General features: G+C 35.4%; 1 protein-coding gene across 2 annotated transcripts in view; it reads right to left on the reverse strand.

The window, feature by feature from the left end:
• Nucleotides 1-19,514, reverse strand: part of ARHGAP42 (Rho GTPase activating protein 42) — a 141,365-nt gene that overhangs the window by 38,857 nt on the left and 82,994 nt on the right. For both annotated transcript variants that reach the window (XM_015632268.3, XM_033515991.1), the window contains 3 exons: nt 11,354-11,455; nt 6,854-6,964; nt 374-478 (listed from right to left, as the gene is read on the reverse strand). In XM_015632268.3, coding sequence (XP_015487754.1) covers nt 374-478; nt 6,854-6,964; nt 11,354-11,455 — 318 coding nt within the window. The remainder of the gene's footprint in view (nt 1-373; nt 479-6,853; nt 6,965-11,353; nt 11,456-19,514) is intronic.

Raw genomic sequence — 19,514 nt, forward strand, 5'->3', positions numbered from 1 at the left:
ACTGAATCATTCCATACCAGCTGGAATATTTTTGGTACCTCCACTTAGTACAGAAGTCAGGCGTCATTCTCAAGAAAGCTTTTATACAAGTTTAAATAAAAACTTGGCTGCTGTCCTGTTCTTCTTGTTCTTGCTCCCAAAGTTTTGATCTGGAAATCACAAATTTACTATCTAAAGTTATTTTTTGTCAGGAATCTTAATTACATTAACCTTATAAAAATAATTTTACCTATTTGCATATGAATTTGATTTCAGCTTAGTAAAACATTGCAAGATTTAGAATTTCAATAAAGTGCTATAAGTCTACTTTAATATCCTGAACTGAAATTATCAATTAAAAAAATTAAATTATGTAAATACAAATCATCCTTACATTCTGCAAATTGAACTGCAGTTGCTGCTTGTATGGTGCAAACTCCTGAGCCAGTTCATATCCTTCATGGTAAAATGTAAATAATCCTTGAAGAAACGCCAAGAGCTGAAAAGGTAAAATGAGAAGCATTATACATTTTTAACTCCTGGAACACTCTATGCTTTTACCGTCAAAGGCAAAGTTTTGCTGAGAAGGAATTAATGATAAGACCTTAAGAAAGAGAAAAGTTACACATGCTTTTGTGTCATAAAGTTGCAATTTCCATAATAATTTAATTCACTGTCCTAGTCATTTTATCCTGTATTGCAGCTAGAGTCTTTGCTGGTGTGCATTCTCCAAGTTTAAATTTCAGAGTTCAAGTGCTTTTTCTTCAATATATTTTTTCACTTTCTCCATAGTTGTTGCTTGGGCTATGACCTATTTTCCACAAATGAGACTGTAGAAAGTATGTTTTGGATAGGTTAGCACAACAGAAGAAAACCAGACTATTTCTTCCTGCTCTGAACAAAATGCAAACTCTATCTGGTATGTCTGTGATTGATTCCAACAGAACCACTGTAGCCTGCATATATCCAGTTGAAAAGTCCTTTTAAAGTTTGCTTTAAAACAATGTTCAAGTAGTAAAAGGTGCAACTAGATTTTAGCTCTTGAATTAATGCTTTCCAGTCATCTCTTAGTTTTAAAAGCCTAAAAGCCTTCTAACTTATTCTACTTTAAATTTTAAAAGCATTTTGACACTGCTATAAGTCACCCTACCTGCTGTTAAGTAACAAGCATTTAATTTCTTACCATGGACTGCTTTCTCTGTACATATAATTTAGTTTACAAAAAAAAAAAAAAACCCAGGAAAAATAAAAAAAGAGAAATTAATTTGGATTTACAATAACAGAAGTTTGAACAATAAAAAAGATTTGCCTTAGTATATTACACCATTATCATCTGGGCTAAGTAACTGGCTGTCCAGGCTGTCTTCTGACTCAGTAAAGAACCACAGGTATTCCAGAACATAATTCTTTTCCCTTTTTCAGACTTATTTCTCAGGATGGGTTGAATGATCCAATGGAAACATTTATCTCTCTTCACTGACTACTGAAGTAGTCTAGACTCAGGCAACAAAAATGCCATCATTCGTATTTAACGTGCTTGTTTTGTGTTAGCAGTACCATAGATTATTGGAAGTGGAATAGCATAAACATGTAGCTTTTACTGTGCTTATATTTCCTTTAAATTCACTTTCAGCCCTACTTGAAGAATTGCAGCTAAATTGTTCTGCCTCTTCTCTCCCATTACTCTCTATGAGATTACTGAGAGCCTGTTTACCTGCCTGCTCTTTTGCTGCATTAGTAAGTTAAAGCAGCTGGAGGTGAACAGACCATCCGTGTGCACACAAATAGAAGGTATGGCTGGGAGAAGGACTCTGCCTTGGTTTTTACTGGTACTGCAGGATCAGGTGAAACCCTGGCCTTGGGCAGAGGTGGTACTAGCCCACAGCTGCCCAGTAAGCCAGTCATAGAGCCTGAAGAACTGAGAAGATCCTTGGACATAAAAGCAAGTTTTTGTGGGGGCCTCTACAGCGGATGTGAATTCCTGAACCATATTCCACCATCAAACAATGAAGGCAATGCAGTCTCAAGTGGAGGGCTCCACATCTTGTATAAATCAATCTCAATATGATTCATCTATCCAGCTGAAATCATCACCTCAGCTAAGGACCGGACCTTGAAATTATTATCATTAAACTGATTATTCAAGTGTTTCTGAGGAAGGTCCAAATACAACAGTTTATCTTAAAAACCTCCAGTTGTGCAAATAGATAGAAAGGGTTCTATAATTTCCTGTAATTCTAGACTATAATTCTAGTTCTAAATCTGAATTCTGGAAATAACTACTTAAAGAAAAAAAAAAAAGAAAATTAATCTTCCTTTTTATGAATAAAGTACAAAGTACGCAAATTATAACTAAAGCTCTGCTTTGGCTCCAGTTATGTGAAGCCTGTTCTCACACTCTAGATTCAGTCACTCATCAGTGTCCCCAAGTACAACTCTTTCAGATGCCGCAGCACAACTACTCCTGTGCTTTCTTTGACTTGGCCCAGTCAAAAGAATGTGTAGATTAACATAATCTGCAAACAGGAGCCTGCTGCTGAAGATAGAGTAGGAGTAACACTTAGCAAAACTGCAGCCAGATCACCACACTAACACACACCGAAGTTACAACAAAGAAGTAGTGGGACAAAGTTTCAGTATGTCAGCTTATGCCTCACTTTTAAAGATCAGTTTAAAGAGCATTTCCGGAGAATAAACTGTATAAATTTCAGCTTCAATACTTGATGAAAAACATTTTATGTCAAACAAAACACTTTTACAGAATACACTGAGAAATACCAAGGAAAACATTTAACACAAGATGGCAGCAAAGCTGAATTTATCAGAAAGTAGAAATACAACAGCAGCAGCAAAAAAAGAAAAAACAACAAAAAAGCCACAAACTTAACCAGAAGAAAAAAAAAAAAAAGTCCTTGAGAAAAATCTGAATTCATTTTAGTTAAAGTACTTCTCAGGTATTCTGGCAGTTGTGCATTGCAGAGGATCTGGCCTTGAGGCTTTCCTGGTTAAACACTCTCTCAGCACTCAGAAAAACAGGAATAAAAGAAAAGTGTTATGCAAGTCCTAGATCAGCATATTTCAACTCTGTGCTAAGATATGACACTGAGGGTGGTATTCACGTCAATGTAGATGTCACTAGCAGTGGAAAAACAGGAATCACAAAATGCCCTGTGTCCAACTGGCCTGCACTGCTAAGGTACCTCCAGCATCAATTCCATTAAAACAGGTACAGCCATGGTACTGTGTGGAAGAGATTTAAAAGCCAAGGTCCTTTGCCCTAGGCTTATACTTATAATAGTGGGGTTTGCTTTTTGTTTGCATTAGAAGTAGCACTGCTGCTAGAGGCAGGCTCATAATTTTACAGCAATTAATATTAAATAGAACAAAAAAAAATAAATTAAATACAAGAATAGAAAATCAGTCCCTTTTCCTATCAAAGAAATTTTTCAGAATGTATTTTGAGGTGGTATTCACACATAAAGAGGTAGTTTATTTCATCAAACATCACAAACAGTGCTTGATGCTTCCCTATCAACAATTTTTCATTTTAGTAAGTGTCTTACAGTTACCTCGTTCTGAGTATCTAATCAGTCACCTCAGTAAAACTGAGGTCTGAACTCCACAATACAAAGCTATGCACCACACCAGAGCCATAAGGATTTCAACACAGAACTCGAAACAAAATCCAACTACTTCTTGAGACTTTATTTATTTTTATGTAGAGCTGCTGACCTCAAGACTGCTTGGTCGTTTCATTCTCACAGGAAGAAGACTGTACTTAGGTTTCGGATAGGGGAGGAATTTAACCTTTGGCCTGCAGCACATAAGCCAGAAGTCCCTGTCTCCCTGTTTTCATTTTATTTATAAGAAGATAGCACTTATTCTGCAGATTAAAGTGAACATAGTTAATAATGTAGAAAATGCAAGAAAGGGAAATGCAAATTTAACACCCACTGTGAAGTCTCATGGAAATGCATGCAATTGCAGGCAATGTTTTTCGGTTGGCTGTTCTTTTTTTCTTCTCTCTAAATAAACATTTAACTGACCACCCCTCACATTTCAGATAGTTTACTGCTTATGAAGTTTGTGCCCTGATTTCTACAAGACAAGGAAGTCCTGGCATCACCAAAGGACAAAGCAGAACTTTAGGAAGGTGTTTGCATTGTTTTAACAAGCGTAACACCCTCAGAAAGCACTGTTGGCTTGGACTAGCTTCTTTGAGATCAGATGAGAAAAGCTAGCAAGACAGATTATTGTCACTTATTTTGCTTTATTGTTTATCCAGCTGTAAATTTGAACACTAATTTGTCCTTCAGAAAAAGTTTAAATTCATTATCTTACAAAAACCTGAGGTATTTTCCCTTGGAAAAAAATCAAGATCTAGGAGGATTGCAAATAGGAATACGTCAGTTACACTAGCACACATTAGTAATCACTTTGATCAAGAAGCAGAGAACAAAGAGAAATTCAGGGCCCAAGAAACAGCTGCAAAAGTCTACTCTAAATATCATAATCTATTCACTGTATGAGTCATTAGCATCTGTACCTTAAAATCTTTCCAAGTCTCTTCCAGGAGAGAACACACTTCACTTCTACAGACTTTCCCTGTCCTAGCTGTAACCCACCTGGCAATATTTGCTAGGTTACTTCTCCCACTCTGGTTCTCCGATTGTCTTTATCCTTTGGCTTAGAGAAACTGAAGCTCTTGAAAGGATGTTCAACAGATCATCTGCTTTTCAAGTTCTATTCCCACATCATGAACTTATCCTTCTTTTGCATGGGCATCACAGTTTCCTCCTTCACTGCACTAACAGATTTATTTTGTTAAACTTTCCTTCAGTGAGTCTGTTAGCAAGATGTCAGACTGAGAGTTATTCCAAGAAGTGACACTGTGCTGATAAATGAGAGGCACAGGCAGCACATATGCTAGAATGACCCACAACTATCAGAGCTCCAGAGGAGGAATGTCCATGCAGACACACCACCAGGCATCCTCTGCCATATGCACATTCATAGAGCACACAGAGAAAAATTAATAATATGACAATTCCTTTGATACCCGATTTTAAAGATTGTTAGGTTTTGTCCGTATCTAGACCTTTCATCTAGGAACACACACTCATACTTCTAACATCACTCACATAAACATGAATTTTAGAAAGCCTATTTTGAAGTCTTTGTGGTTTTCTTGTTTGTTTAATTTGTTTTTTTGTCTTTTTTTTTAATCTCTCTTAGTACTGCTGATTTGTATTTTAACTTACTTTTCACATAAGGCATATTTTGCCTTATGGGTTTTAGCAAATGCTCTTATTTCAGCATGTTGTATGCAACAGACTACAAACAAAAATTATGAGTTTTGAAGACTCAAAATTTTATAACTGATCTTTTAATTTAAGCTCCATCTATATCCAGATTGATTATAAATAAATTCACACCCAAAGTCAGAAGACATTACCTGCAAGGCCTATCATTACTCAGTCACCAGAGTACTTCCTGTACCCTCCCCTGAAACATCATGTCATACTGGGCTGGAATGCCTACTGATCTGTGAGTGTGGAATGGATACACTTAAAAGTAATTTTTACCTATTTTAACTATATGTAGTTACATAGTACAAGGTCTTTTCAATACAGAAAGCTTCTATTACATTAAAGGAGCACAAAGTCTTCTGTACTAGGGTCAGAGCTAGGTCAAGATTGCTAGATTTTTCCAGGATGTGAGAGTTTTGCAGAAGGAGACAGAGAGACACACTCTGGATTAATCTGTGACAGGTAGAAAAATGTTCTTATTTAGGAATCCGAGCAAAGTTTTAGTCTCTAAGATTTGGCAGCTGTATGCCATAAAGATAGGATTTCTGTAAGTACTGCTTGCTGAATCCAGGTTCATTAGTTTGCATCAATGTCAAACATTCACTATACAATACACACTCATGGAAAGAAGGCATCTGAGCAGCTCTTCTTGGTGACACGGGGTGTTAGAGATGTAACTCAACCAATTTCACAGTCAAGAGTGCTGCTTCAGTAGTTACAAGGAAGCTGGGAGATGGTGTGGACAGAAAGTTACACTTGTCATGTTCCTCTTTGACAAGCAGAGCTCTGCTGTGCTCAGTGTGCCTAATGGGAAGGGACACATGGCACTGGAAGCTCTGTGTCAAGGGCTGTAGGTACTAACTACATCAGGCAACTGGCAAGCTAGGCCTGTCTGTTTGACATGAACACTAGCAATAGTGCTACTAGGCCACAGAAATATGCCAGCACATCATACCAAAGATGCTTTTGGACTGACTGCACAAGAGAGTTGGGAATGGGGGATGGAAACACAGCCCAGAAGGAAATCCCAGAGTTAAATATGGACATTGAAACACAACTTTATCTTTCTCTTTAATGGCATATCAACATATTCTTTTTTTTATGTGCAAAGTAAACTAAAGGCAAATGACACCACCAACAAAAAGATAAACTTACCTATCCTACAGAAAAATTGATTTTTCATTTTACTTCATGTGTAACTCAGAACAATGTCTGTGTATAGTGCCTACCCAAAATATTTAAATTTAAAAACTGGATCAGAATTTAAGCCATTAAATCATAGTATTAAGAAACATCGATTATGTGTTGCACAGACACAACATTACATGATGTCCCATTAAAATTTTATGCACACTTCAAGTCATCAGACATTTCACTTCACAGTAGATACTAAACTCTTACATAATCCTTCAATAAACATGGGAAGTGCCCAAGCCAAGATCTTAATGTCTATATACAAAGAACCTGCATTCAAAACTCAAAAAGGGAGCAAAAAAAATGATATTTTAAATTCAATTTTCAGCTTTAAATGCATACATTCTAAAGAAAACAAAAATTAAACTTACAGGTTCTACAAATTCGAATTTCTTTTTCTCTTGTACTTCTTGGATTTTAAAAACATATTCTAATGATGCTTCATAAAAGTTCTGATGTTCTCTGTCAATCTGTGTATCTGCCTAAAAGACAAAATTAAATACAGACAACATTAGTCTTGTTATTGCTTTAAAAACAGGTTACATCATTAAAAAACGTATCTTTCTTAAGATTAGTTTAAAAGTTTCAGAGTTCAGTTTTCTTTCTGAAAATTAGAATACCTACTTTAAAAAGCTAAACACAAGTTTAACAAGCTAACTTTACACATTTCAACTTATACCTTTTACCCCTTTTTATTTTTTTTTTCTTTTTGCACTTTAATGTTCTAGTTTTTAGGAGATCCTGGAGGGAAAGAAAGGTGGCAGCAAGTACTTGGTATATGTAAGTTCAGAAAAGGATAAGAAATGAGCAGGTTAGGAATCAAGGACAGAAAAAAAGATAATTATTTCTACTGAAATATTTAAGTATCATATGCACTGAAATTGCATCTATTTCTCAGGATCGACTATCTTCCCAAAAACATTTTCTTTCTTAAATAGGCCATCTTTAACAATGACATCTTATAACTTATTATTTTATAGTATGAGTCATATGTTCTTGGAATGTAAACATATTTAAGTCCCTAACCTCATAAATCAGATATATTTCAAGTTTTAATTTTCAAGTGACAGAACTACAAGGCAATACTTGTCAGAAATGCCTGACTAATACCACCCAACATGGAGATCCAGTATCAGAACAGTGTCTTCTGCCTAAACAGCTAAAGAATTAACTCTTATCAGCTGATAAAGAGTAATAGGCTTTTATCCTCAATTTAAACAAGCCACAGGAGAGGGAACTAACAGACAAGCAGTGCAGCACGTAGATAATGTTTAAAGAAGACATGCAGATTCTGTTTTAATACATCCTTCTTTGTAACAAATCATTTTGTCAAGCAAATCCCTTCTGGGCTGTATTAGTTAGATTTTGCTCTTTGGTCAAAATATTAGCACAGATTAACAACATGAATAAGATCACTCCACCTATTTTTTATGTATGTCAGTTAAAATATAGAAGGATACTTCTGTATATTCTCTAGTTCAATTCTGGCAATAAAAATAACAAATGTGGGGAAATTGGGAAAGCTTGATGTTGTCTTCCCTTGACGACAAACTATAAACCAGAAAACATATCATAAAAGAGATTTAGTACTTTTAACAGTACAAAAGGAAAAAGTCAGTGTTTTCCTTCAGGCAGGACTTGGTCATCAATAGCACCATATATAATTAAGATTGCTTCTCAACTCAAGGACAAGCTACTATTGTGATTTGGCTGTACTGGCTCTTAACAATATTGATCCACATCCCTAGCCCAGTATTCTAACACTACTTCAACACATGTGCCTCAAGGATATGTTTCAAATCATTCAGCGCCAGCATTTCCATCCCATGTCTATAAAAAAAATAAAAAAAAAAAAATCAGTAAATAATATAAAGCTGAAATCAAGCACTCAGAATTCCAATAATGAACTGCTCTACCTCAAAATTAACTCTGACATTTGCCATTCATATAGTGTGTCTGGCTACTGTTTTCCCTGATAGCCTGATAGTTTCATTTCACAAAAAATGATCTATCAGAAAGACAGCGCTACAAAGCTGAACAGAAGCAGTTGCCACCACTTTGGGACGTGATCCAGCTATGCCTTGCTCTCACAAATGCCATCAATAAGCACTTTAAACAGACCTCAGCTCTCTCATTTAATTGTACATAAATAATGCAACATAGTTTTAGAAATTGTCTCTTTTAGGCTTTGCCTCAGAAGTATTTAAACACCTAATTAAATCCATCCCTACTCTGAACAGCATTTAAGCAGGTTGTAGTTATAATGATACTTAAAACAATCAAGTGACATCTCAAATATGATTTAGGGTCATAATCACCACCAGTGAACAGGGATATTCCCCAAATATATATTCTGTAGAAGCTTCTGGATTTGTGTTAACACCAAAGGACTCCGATTTGTAAGAACTGCTTTGAAAGTGATCTTCAAGTTTCAAAAGCTGAAAGTATTTGCATGCTTTACTGGGACTTCAAACTGCATGTAAAAAATAAAGAGATCTGATGGATATGATTTTGAGTCTCTACCTGTATGATATATAGTTTAAGGGAGTAATATTTTCATTGATGTAGGCTATCACCTCAATATATACATACCGGAACTTCACATAAGCTGGGAGACTGATTCTGGAACAAATTTCAGAGAAATTAAATCAGAAGTTTAATAGATTTCTCACATCACTCAATTCTGTCCTTTTTCTCTTCCACTGTAGGCTTCCATAGGCAGTGAAAAAATGCTACTATAAAGTTTCTTTTTGATGCTGAAGGAAAAAAGCCAGTCACCTGTGTAAACTGGACCAGCAGTCTTGCAGGCCCTTAAAATATCCATATTTCTTTAGTTAGGTGAATATATGCAAACTACTCTCTACAAAATGTGTTTCAGCCATCAAACTTCAGATGCCAAATTAAGGTGGTCTCAATTGCACTCAAGTGAGGTATGTAAAAGAACCCAATAGATCACAAGATCTTTGCTCATCCCAGTACTCTTTAACCCACATAATGTGATGAGGTATTAAGAAACCTCATCAATTCAAGGAAACCGTATTTTTCCCATGTGACAGTCAAAAAATGGTATTTCCACCTCCCTGAATGCATGACGCTGGCTTGAGGCATGGACTTCCCATCTCCTGCTCCTGGGCACGAAAGCCCCAGCTGCCAGCACTGCTTGGTTCTTTGCTCATGCCCTGCTCTGCTGTGGGCTGCTCCAACCAACTCCATCCTGGACATACAAGCTATAAATGGGGCTCACCCAAACCACTCAACAGCTATCTTGGATTTCAGGTCACGAATGGAGCTTGGCCTCCTTTTATTTACAATATAGACCAAAAGTCTCCCAGGTTAACAACTCTGGTATGGATTTGCTATTGTACCTTCTACTTATGGTGAGTCTGTGCTGCTGATTCAGCTCATCTACAGCTGTAGAAAACTGGGGAAGACAGAAATGCCAAGTTATGCCCTTTATCCTTTACAAGGGAGGTGTCTAGAAATCAGAAAACCTCAGCCTCAGTTGAGATTTTAAGATTTTAAATCCAGATATGTCACTTAAGGACACACTGGAAAAAATTATTCTAGTTTTCCATTAGTTTATAGATGTGAGCCAAATCCATTGTTATTCTACCATAGTTTATTAGATTCACAGTTGTTACTTTGCACTTCAGTTGCTGCTTTTAGACTGTAATCATTCTCATGCCTCAAGAGTAAAATATTTTACTTATTTTATTTTGCTTCTATTCTAGAGCAAATTAGCGTTTAAGTTTACTTTTCCACAATTTGGTAAGAATTCTTTTTTTTTTTTTTTAAGCTGGGGCTTAGCCTCTAACAGAACTGCTTCTTCATCAATACATAAGATATTTGGGAAAAGTGAAAGCTCTGCCATACAAGTGGAACAATTAACCAATCCTACATAACTAATGTCTTACCTAGATTGATTATTATACAGACAGCAACAGCAATTCAGGCATATAGATTATTAGACATTATTAGAATTTTTAAATTTCTAAGCCTCATTTTATTTGAATTAAAATATTATTGGTAAACATGAAAAAACAAATTCTACAACCTGTAGTTGAGTGGTCACATCTGCAGTGAAAATTTCATTGGCAAACTAACCCTCATGATTTAAGAGCCACCACAGCTAGAGTAATCCTATAAAAATGATTTTTAACTATTTTTGTCACAATTCCCAAAGTGTCATCACTAGACTATTGCTGGGTTTATTGTAATTTGTTTCAAAGACAAGTCATATTCATTTCTACCAGCATACCAAAAAGCCCTGGAATCCTCCTTTTAAACTAGGAGTCTTCATGCTTTGGTGGTTTTTGGTTCTTGTTGTTTTTTTTTTAACAGAAAAGAATTAGCCGTACAGACTCAAAGCAGAAGTTATAGATGCAATTTCAGGTGCCACAGTCTCAGAATAAGAAGAAAAAAAGGAAAAAGAAGCAGAAAAGAGCATCGTTAAAGTGATCTCAGTTCAGTCTTCCAGATTAGAATATTTGTGAAACAGAAGTGCAATTTCATCAGTTAATATATGAAATAGCAAACTTAAAAGCAATTAATTAATTGGCTTGCCAATATTCACATATCTTATAAAACTCACACTTTTACTGTACTAATGTAATTCCATTGTTGCAACCAATAAACATTAGCTGTACTTGAAATAGATAAAGTTGCAAACATAAAATATTGCTTTTTTCAAATACATAACTTTTATTTGCGTATTATTCATCCCAGTCAAGAATTTATAGTCACAACAAGCACGATTACCAGAAACCATCAAAATTTCACATTAATAAAATACAGCATATATTGAAGAGAACCAATTTGTTATCATGACTTCTATGCAAATGTGAAATTAGGTAAGAGTGTTCAGTTCTTACATCTTGCAAATGAGATTCTTTTTTCTTGGCTGACAAATTTAAGTGCTTCTCTAGGATGGAATAATATTTCTCACTTTCCTTGTCAAACTTCTTCTTCCCATCCTGAAAAACAAAACATTCCCATGTAAAGTATTTGACTAAATATCACAACTAGCTTAAAAGAAATAACGGGTGCCAAAATATGTCTCATTATAAAACCACTTTTATTGGTTCCAGTATTTTTAGGATTCAATTCTGAATTGGACCTAAAGATGGGAGAACAGCTTAAATTATTAAAAGCAATAGTAAGCAGGATTTTTCCCATAAATAACAAATCCATACAACAGATTCTCATGGTTTCCCTTAGTAAATATACATGAGCTTTTATGTGAGTGGTGTCTTCTTAAGCAGATGCTTAAAAACAAAATAATCTTCCCCAAGTTTTCTAAGTGTACCTAACTGCCATACTGTTTCTAATAAAAGAAAACAACAAAACAACCAAAAAACCAAAACCATAAAAAACCACAAACAAACAGAACTCAAACAAACAACACTAACCCCCAAACACACAACCCCTCCCCAAAAAACCAAAATAAAACAAACAAACAAAAAACCAACGAAAAACCAACCCAAAAACCCCCACTGTGGAGGACATAGATGAGTATAAAAAATGTGATAAAGATATAGACCTATTCTTTGCATTTAAGACTAATACGCTTATTTTCCACCCACACTCCTAAAATACGAGGATGATGGAAAAGCATATGTGTGGTTGCAAAAGGAAATTGGTCCAAGTGTCTGTTTCCAATAATATTTCGATGTGTCTGAATATTTAAGCTTGTCTCATTTAAAAGTTATCCTGTCTTTTCCCTTTCCCACTCCTCTGTTTCTCCCATCATGTAGAGCCAATCCTCACATTTTTACTGTAAAACTATTTTGATACATAATACAAAAGAGAGCTACTACTTTGAGTAAATTAAGAAACATCTTATTTTCTGCAAACAAATTCAGAATTCTTACTTCAAAACTTTTATAAACCTGCTGTTCTGAAATTTACATCTGAATTTTAAGAAGAAGATAGGTTTCTCAAAAGCTTTTCCATCCTTCAAGGAGAGACAAATTTCAAGAAATAGGAGAACTGATTGAATTTGATATCCCATCAGAGCATTATTAATGATAAATCAATAACTTTTAATTATAAAATAATATATTCCCTAAATAAAAGTGACTTCTGCCAGTGATTTATATAATCTTAGTTAAGTCCTAATGATTAACAAGTTGAATGTTTTGAGAAAACAAAAAAAGTTTCAAGACAAACAGTCCTACTTACACATTTGCAAAATCTATTAATGATAGAAAAACTAATTACTGGCCATAATGAAGTAACATCAGGTAATTTTAAGAATTGTAGTGATTTCCTTCCTCACCCCTTTCTCCCTAGAAATTTTTATATACAGAAACAAATAACTAGCTTGCATTGTAGCACCACACCATTTTCCTTAGTTATATCATGGGAAAGTCAGGTCAGTCAGAGAAATAAGAAATAGGAGGAAGACTTTAATGACATGAATTAAAACTTATCAACCAGCTGTAACAACAAACCACTTACTGATTAGCTCCAGTGACTAACGCTTACAACAGTAATCATACTAGATTGTAAAACACATGATAAACTTTCTATCCTGAAAAAAGTTCAAATATATCTAGTATGAAAAATATGCACAATTTAATATTCTCACTATGTTCACAAGAGAGATATCTTCAAAAGATACCAGAAGGAAGACACTTCACCCAACAAAATATTAAATAACAATACAGAATAACTACTAATGCCTTCTATATTTAATTACAAGATAAACAGATACCAGGACAAAAAGGGAAAAAATGAAAAAGAAAAGATTGTGTTTTGTTTAGCAGGTGAAAAGAAGCTATAAGAATTATCTTCCAAAATCTTTCCCAAACACATTCTTCAAAGAGAGAAGGCAGAAGGCTGGAGTTGTGACAAATAACTTAAGTCAAGAAATCAATTTCTGTGGGACTGAAATCATAGGTCAGTTCCACTGCCACAGTTTTATTGGAGAATACTCAAGTGCCAGGTCTTCATGATGAAGCAAGAGCAACTTGTGTGTCTCAACAACACCTTTGGTCACAAACAGAAATTCTGTTCAGTTGATCATTGAATGAAAGGTGCAGTTAGTAACACACTGTTTTATCTTCTGAGACAATGATGTAATGTGCTGGACTAGAAATATGAACCAGATTAGTTTAAAATCCAAGAGACAAAGGTGTCAAAGTCATCAACTTCAGGAAATACTAGAGTTAAGGGCAAACTTGATCCTATGAAAAGTGTCGAAAGAATTACTTTTCAGGTGTTTTTTTCCCCATGTAATTGTAAAGTGGGAAAGGAGTCTGCCTGATTGCAGTATTTAAGCCTTTGGTCACAAGCTACTGGCGTTCAGTGGTGGATATCCTGTCCACTAGACCACCTACCTCAAAAGGTGACTTGACAGACTTTGACAATGAGGCCTGAGAGCTGATAGGACATACTGCACACTTGGACTTGATATTGTGCTTGCCTCTGGTGTCTCAGACATATTTGTCATACAAACAGTAAGTATTCATCTCGCCTTCTCAACTATTTGTCTCAGAACCAGGGTGATCAAGAGGTAATGAAAAACCCAAAGTCTGACTAGCCACTTGAGCTCATACTGACACTACCATAACTTTTACTAACTAGACCTGGAAAAGAGCCAGAAGTCTCAGCTTCCCAGTGAGAGTCAAAGAAAAAGGTGTGACAACAGGACTTTGCCATCTGAAATACCTACATACAGCATATTGAATACATGTTAATACCAAGAGAGGACCATTGATACACCTAATGTGGCTCCCACTGCACTGACTCCAAATCACTTTTATTTTCTGCTATGATCTATAAGAAAAATATCTCTTTATATGTAAAAAGGAAAACAAAAAAATTAAATGATCATATCTAAAAGATAAGCCTGCCCTGCCTGTCAAGAAAAAGAAAAAAAGAAGTTTAAATAAACTAATTGTGGTTTTAAGGCATATTGTATCTCATGTGAAGCTTCATAAAGATTTCCATGGCACCACCCATAAGGAAACACGGAATTTGAAGGCTCTCATGGTCTTCTGCCAGCCCTCTCCCAGACTGCACCTCTACACTGCCACAGATCTGCTCAGCCACTGCCTCTACAGTTTTTTATACCAGTTACATTAAAGAGAAAACTGGAAACTTGGAGTTTGCCTGTCACCAGGACAACTTCTGACCCAAGTGCAGCGTTGACAGAGACAGCACATCTGATAAACTTCTTCCTCCTTTTCCAGATTTTAACAAGACCTTCTTCCTTCAAAGGTAGAAGTTGACATAATAGAAAGACTAACAGAAGTCAATTGCGAATAGACATCTCTTGGCAATTTGGACTGCATTACTGTCTTTACCCAGTGATACTCCCAGGAATATGTTTACAGCAGGACAGTGTTTCTGGCATTGCTCTGATTACTCAGATATGTTTCTGGGAAAAGTATAAAAAATACTGGCCCCAACAGGTGACTGAGTATCTTTTGCTTGGAAGGTCCTCCACTGTGCCAGTAAAACCCACATATTTGGATGCATTGAACCCTCTGAAATCTGTTTACTTAATAAAAATTAACAACAAAAAAGATACACTCAGAAGCAGGTGATTCATGTTCTGGATGAGAAGAAACACTTCAGTTTATGCCAAAATAGCTCTTGTCTCACACACTCAGTCAGTGACTCACAGCACACAGGCGCATCCTAAGTGGAGTCACAAACTCAGCTTATTCCAGCTTTAGCCTGTTCTTCTGCAGCCTTCAAAACACTCTTAAACACAGCCACAGCCCAAATGAATTATCTGAATCCTGGTCCCAGCAATCTGTACCCATAAGACTGAGAAATCTATTTTTCCACAAACTACAAGGTTTTCAAAGAAAGTTTCCGTGCAAAACTGTCTCCTCAAAGTTTAGGAGACAGATGATTGCTTTTGCCTAGATTCCACATTGGATCAAACCCCAAGGAGAAGAGATGTGGTTGGATAAGAAAGCTTGTGCTGCACTGTTACCAGAACAGACTGCACCAGCCATGACACAAAGCTTAAGGCATGTGGCCATAAGGAAGATGCTAATTCCTGACCTCTTATTCCCTTCAGACTCCAGCTTTCTTCCATCCTTGCACATCTTTCCTACAAGTAAACCTCACCCTTTCTCTTTTCCCTGGAAAAAAAGTATAACCATTTCTTTCCAAATATCAGCTAGAACACATGAAAAACTCCCACCCAAAATCCATGTGAGATAACTAGGAGGGTGCAATAAAAAAAAAGCACAGAAAAAGAGAAATGACATAATATTAATCCTTGGATTGTTTTACACTGATGTATAAGTCATCAACACCTTTTGTCTAGACTAAGTCCTGCAGACCCTAAACACTGTAAATATCTCTGTATAGTTGTTTAACCATTCTCAGGTGTGTCAAGCCTTAAATCAGTTCAAAAATATTTACAGTTTGAAATGCTTCAAATTTCTAGGAACCCCATTAGGAAAGCCCTTAACCACACACCCGGCTTACAGCACTTAATGGAGCCTTACTAACTGCCAGCACTCTCTTGAGAGACTTAAGTCATATAATACTGGATGGTTTTATTCTCTCTGCTCAGATTTCCTGCATAGTTTTGTTTCAAAACTGATTAGACAACCTCCCAAAAAATCATCTTTTCTGAAATTAATTTTGCTTGAGACACATCTACTTATAGGCAAGCCAGGTATGCCAAGTTTCAAAAGATGTTCTTGCATTCCTCTTGCTTTATAAATATTTATGGCTCTGAGAAGTCCAGACATCAATTGCTGAGAAGTCCATTAAAAAGTTAACTCAAGTGAGTCAGATAGTTTTTCTCCTGTTCAGAAAGATTTTGATTGCATGCTATAACTAATCATATACCTGCTACAAATCATTAACATGATTCGCACAAATTTTACCCACTAGATGTATTTCTAGATATAAAGCAGAAATAGTTGCTATACTTTGAAATTGATTTTCCTTTTCCAGAGGAAATATCAATAAATCTGGTATTTTTATAATGGTTTACATCAACTTTGTGTGCAGTATTTAATGTCAAAATTGTTACGTGTATCTTGAGAACTATTACATAAATTATTCCTCTTTATTTTTCCAAATAAGAACCTCTGCCACCCTCCTCATTCACTTCCCATTTTTAGTTGCAATAATTTTTTTGTGTTATATTTAGCTATTAGCTACATCTTTTATCTGTCCATAAAGAAATTTTTTAACTCTTTGTTTGTTGCAAAACAATATTTTACACTTTAACACGCTAATCCTTAAAAAACCCTGCCAAAACATAATCTTTGTTGAAACCACAAAATAAACATGTTTTACAAGAAATTATTTTAAAAGGATCAAGAAAGGAAATTAAACCAGAAATTGTTGCAAAGAAACTATTTGGAAAAAAAGATGTCAATACATTGAAAAGAGGAGAATACCTTAATTAGAAAGCAAGTGAACACTGTGAAACATGGCCATGATGATTTCTTTCTTCTCCTCACCCAGAATTAGTACATATTTTTTTCAGCAATTCAAACTGAGGTGTGCAAACAGTAGAAACTGGCACAGAAATACAACAGTAAGACTTGCATATAGATCACGTCAGACACATTTGTCAGCTGAAGAACCTGAAGGCAACAGTGAACTCTGTGGAGATCAATAAAGCCACATCCCTTTTCTATCTCTTTGACAACAACTGCAAAAACGTTGATTTTTGCAACAACAGACTGGAGATGGTTCATTGCTAGAATGTTAGACTTCAAATATAGTTTTTTCAAAGCCACCTTTTTCATTATCTCCCAAACAAAAATTAAAATTGTATTTCTACAAAGTTACTGGGATTTTGTTTGGAGTAGTAAGTTTGGGGACCATGTCTTACTAAGTAGCAGGACAAACAAAAGTAGAGCTGCAGTCTAGAAAATAAACTAAATTTAGTTTTGGAAAGACTGACTTGATCTAAGATCCTATGGGCTTCTTGGAAAATGTAAAATCTCATGACTTCTCCTTTGAAGAGAAAAAAAGTAAATTCTTCCATTTTATGTTGCCTGAGGTTTTGTCAAGTATTCTCATGGAAGTAGTTGGTGAGTTACTGGGTTTTTGGTTGGTTTTAATGATATTGAAATTATTATTGGTATCTGAGATGAGAGGGTGTGTTTTGATACATGTTTGGATGGGAAGAATTTCTTTTTGGTAGAAATTTTGATTTCTTATGTGAACACTAAGGGTTCAAGATTAGGTTGAAAGAAGTCACAAGCTTTTTTCCCAGGAGAAAAAGTGAAAAGGTAATACAAAAATCCTTCCCTCCTCTTCTTCCTCCAAAACAGAATTTAATATATTGTTAGGTTATCAGATTTCCCCAAATCCATAAGGAAGTCAGAAAGGTTAATGGACATGGTTTATGTATTGTTAGCAAATAATGTGAAGTGAAGCAAATTTATATCATAGTTCATAAAGAAATCCTTGTTGATCGACATAAAATAGGGTTAATATAGCCATAAATCATGTCTTACGTTCCTCATAGCTGCTAGTGAAAACACTTCCAAATTGAAGCAGAATGCATCATGTAGAAAATTAAATGTCCAAATGACTATAAATCTTAAAACCAATTCTTTACTAAAAAGGAACAACCATATGCAAACCATGATGATCCAGAAAACAATATAGTGTAAAACACAAATAATTATAATAAAAAGAACATATTGCAACTATGAAGTATAACTAAGCAATAAACTGGGAATACAAGACTGTTTAGCAGCATTAAAACTATGAAGACAGATATTAGAAACTGGCAGTTTAAAAAATAACCTGAATTAAAATCAGGTAAGGAATACATAAAACTGAAATATATTTGAGACAACCCAAAACTAATTTAAGTTTAACTGGAGTTCACATCTGTGTAAAATACTGAATAACTTTGCAAGAGATAATTTACTTTCAGGTTCATAAACTTCTGAAGAAAATTTTCTTTTCCCTCTGTAATGCATTTAGAGAGCCAAGTATCAGGTACTTTCAAAAGTGTATCCTGGAAGAGGAGAATCCCACAGCCATTTCCTAATAATTCCCTATGTAATTCCATCAGATGTTTTCAAATTAAAAAGCAGATACTATTAAATGAGAAAATGTATTTGTAGGATGTAATTTCTCTCAAAAAAAACCCCTCTTGAAATGGAAACAAAAATATTAGAAGTTTCCAGCATTGCTGTGAAAAGACATGCAAACCTGCCAGTACTGTCAGGACACAAAGCAGGACATATTAGACTCCCTGTTATTCAGCTGCAGAGCTGTCTTGAGTTTATTTGGCATTTGCTGATTCCAGGAGTAGCTGCTCTGTGTCTGGGAATCTGCTAAATCCCTGCCCAAACAGCAGGACTGGTAAGTCTACACACGTAATCTAGTTTTATTACTTTACTGTCTATTAAAAATGAAGTATTTTTGCTGGAATAGCTTACTTAGGATATTATCAAATTACTGCTTAAATCATATGGAGAAGCCCCCTAGAACAGCAGAAACTGACTTACTTTTCTCTGCATCAGGTTTAGGATAGCTTTCTGAAGTTTAAATTATTTTATCATAACAGGAAGACTTTTGTTCCTCTACAAAAACATGTGACTTTAAAGGATTTCACAAATAAAGTTAGCCACACTCTTTAGGAACTCATGAAGAGGCCATTTCATCTGCACAGTTAGTAACATCCTTTCTTGGTGTACTTAGAGCAAAGATAGAGAAAAAAGCTGTGAAGAACAGAATGTCATTCAAATAAAGCAATTCCAGCAGACCAGCTTAAAACTTCACATACTCACTGCTTTATTTTAAAAGCTACAGATAAAAATATCTCTTTCTTAACTAGTAATTTCTTTTTTTAAACACTGTTTGGGGATCTCCCATCTATGCCAACCAATCAGCCAACATCTCTGATCTCAGCATACCAGCAGCACATCCAGCACCACTTGTGGTCCCAGGGCACATCTGACGCCATCACAACAGGACTGCAATGCTGACCTGAGGAAGAACTTGAGGCGTGTTATGTGAAATTTTTTAGATTAGTACACACAAATGGAAACTGTGCTGTTTACAGATATTTTGGGGAAA

The sequence above is a fragment of the Parus major genome, chromosome 1, assembly GCF_001522545.3.
Source record: "Parus major isolate Abel chromosome 1, Parus_major1.1, whole genome shotgun sequence".
NCBI classification, from domain to species: domain Eukaryota; kingdom Metazoa; phylum Chordata; class Aves; order Passeriformes; family Paridae; genus Parus; species Parus major.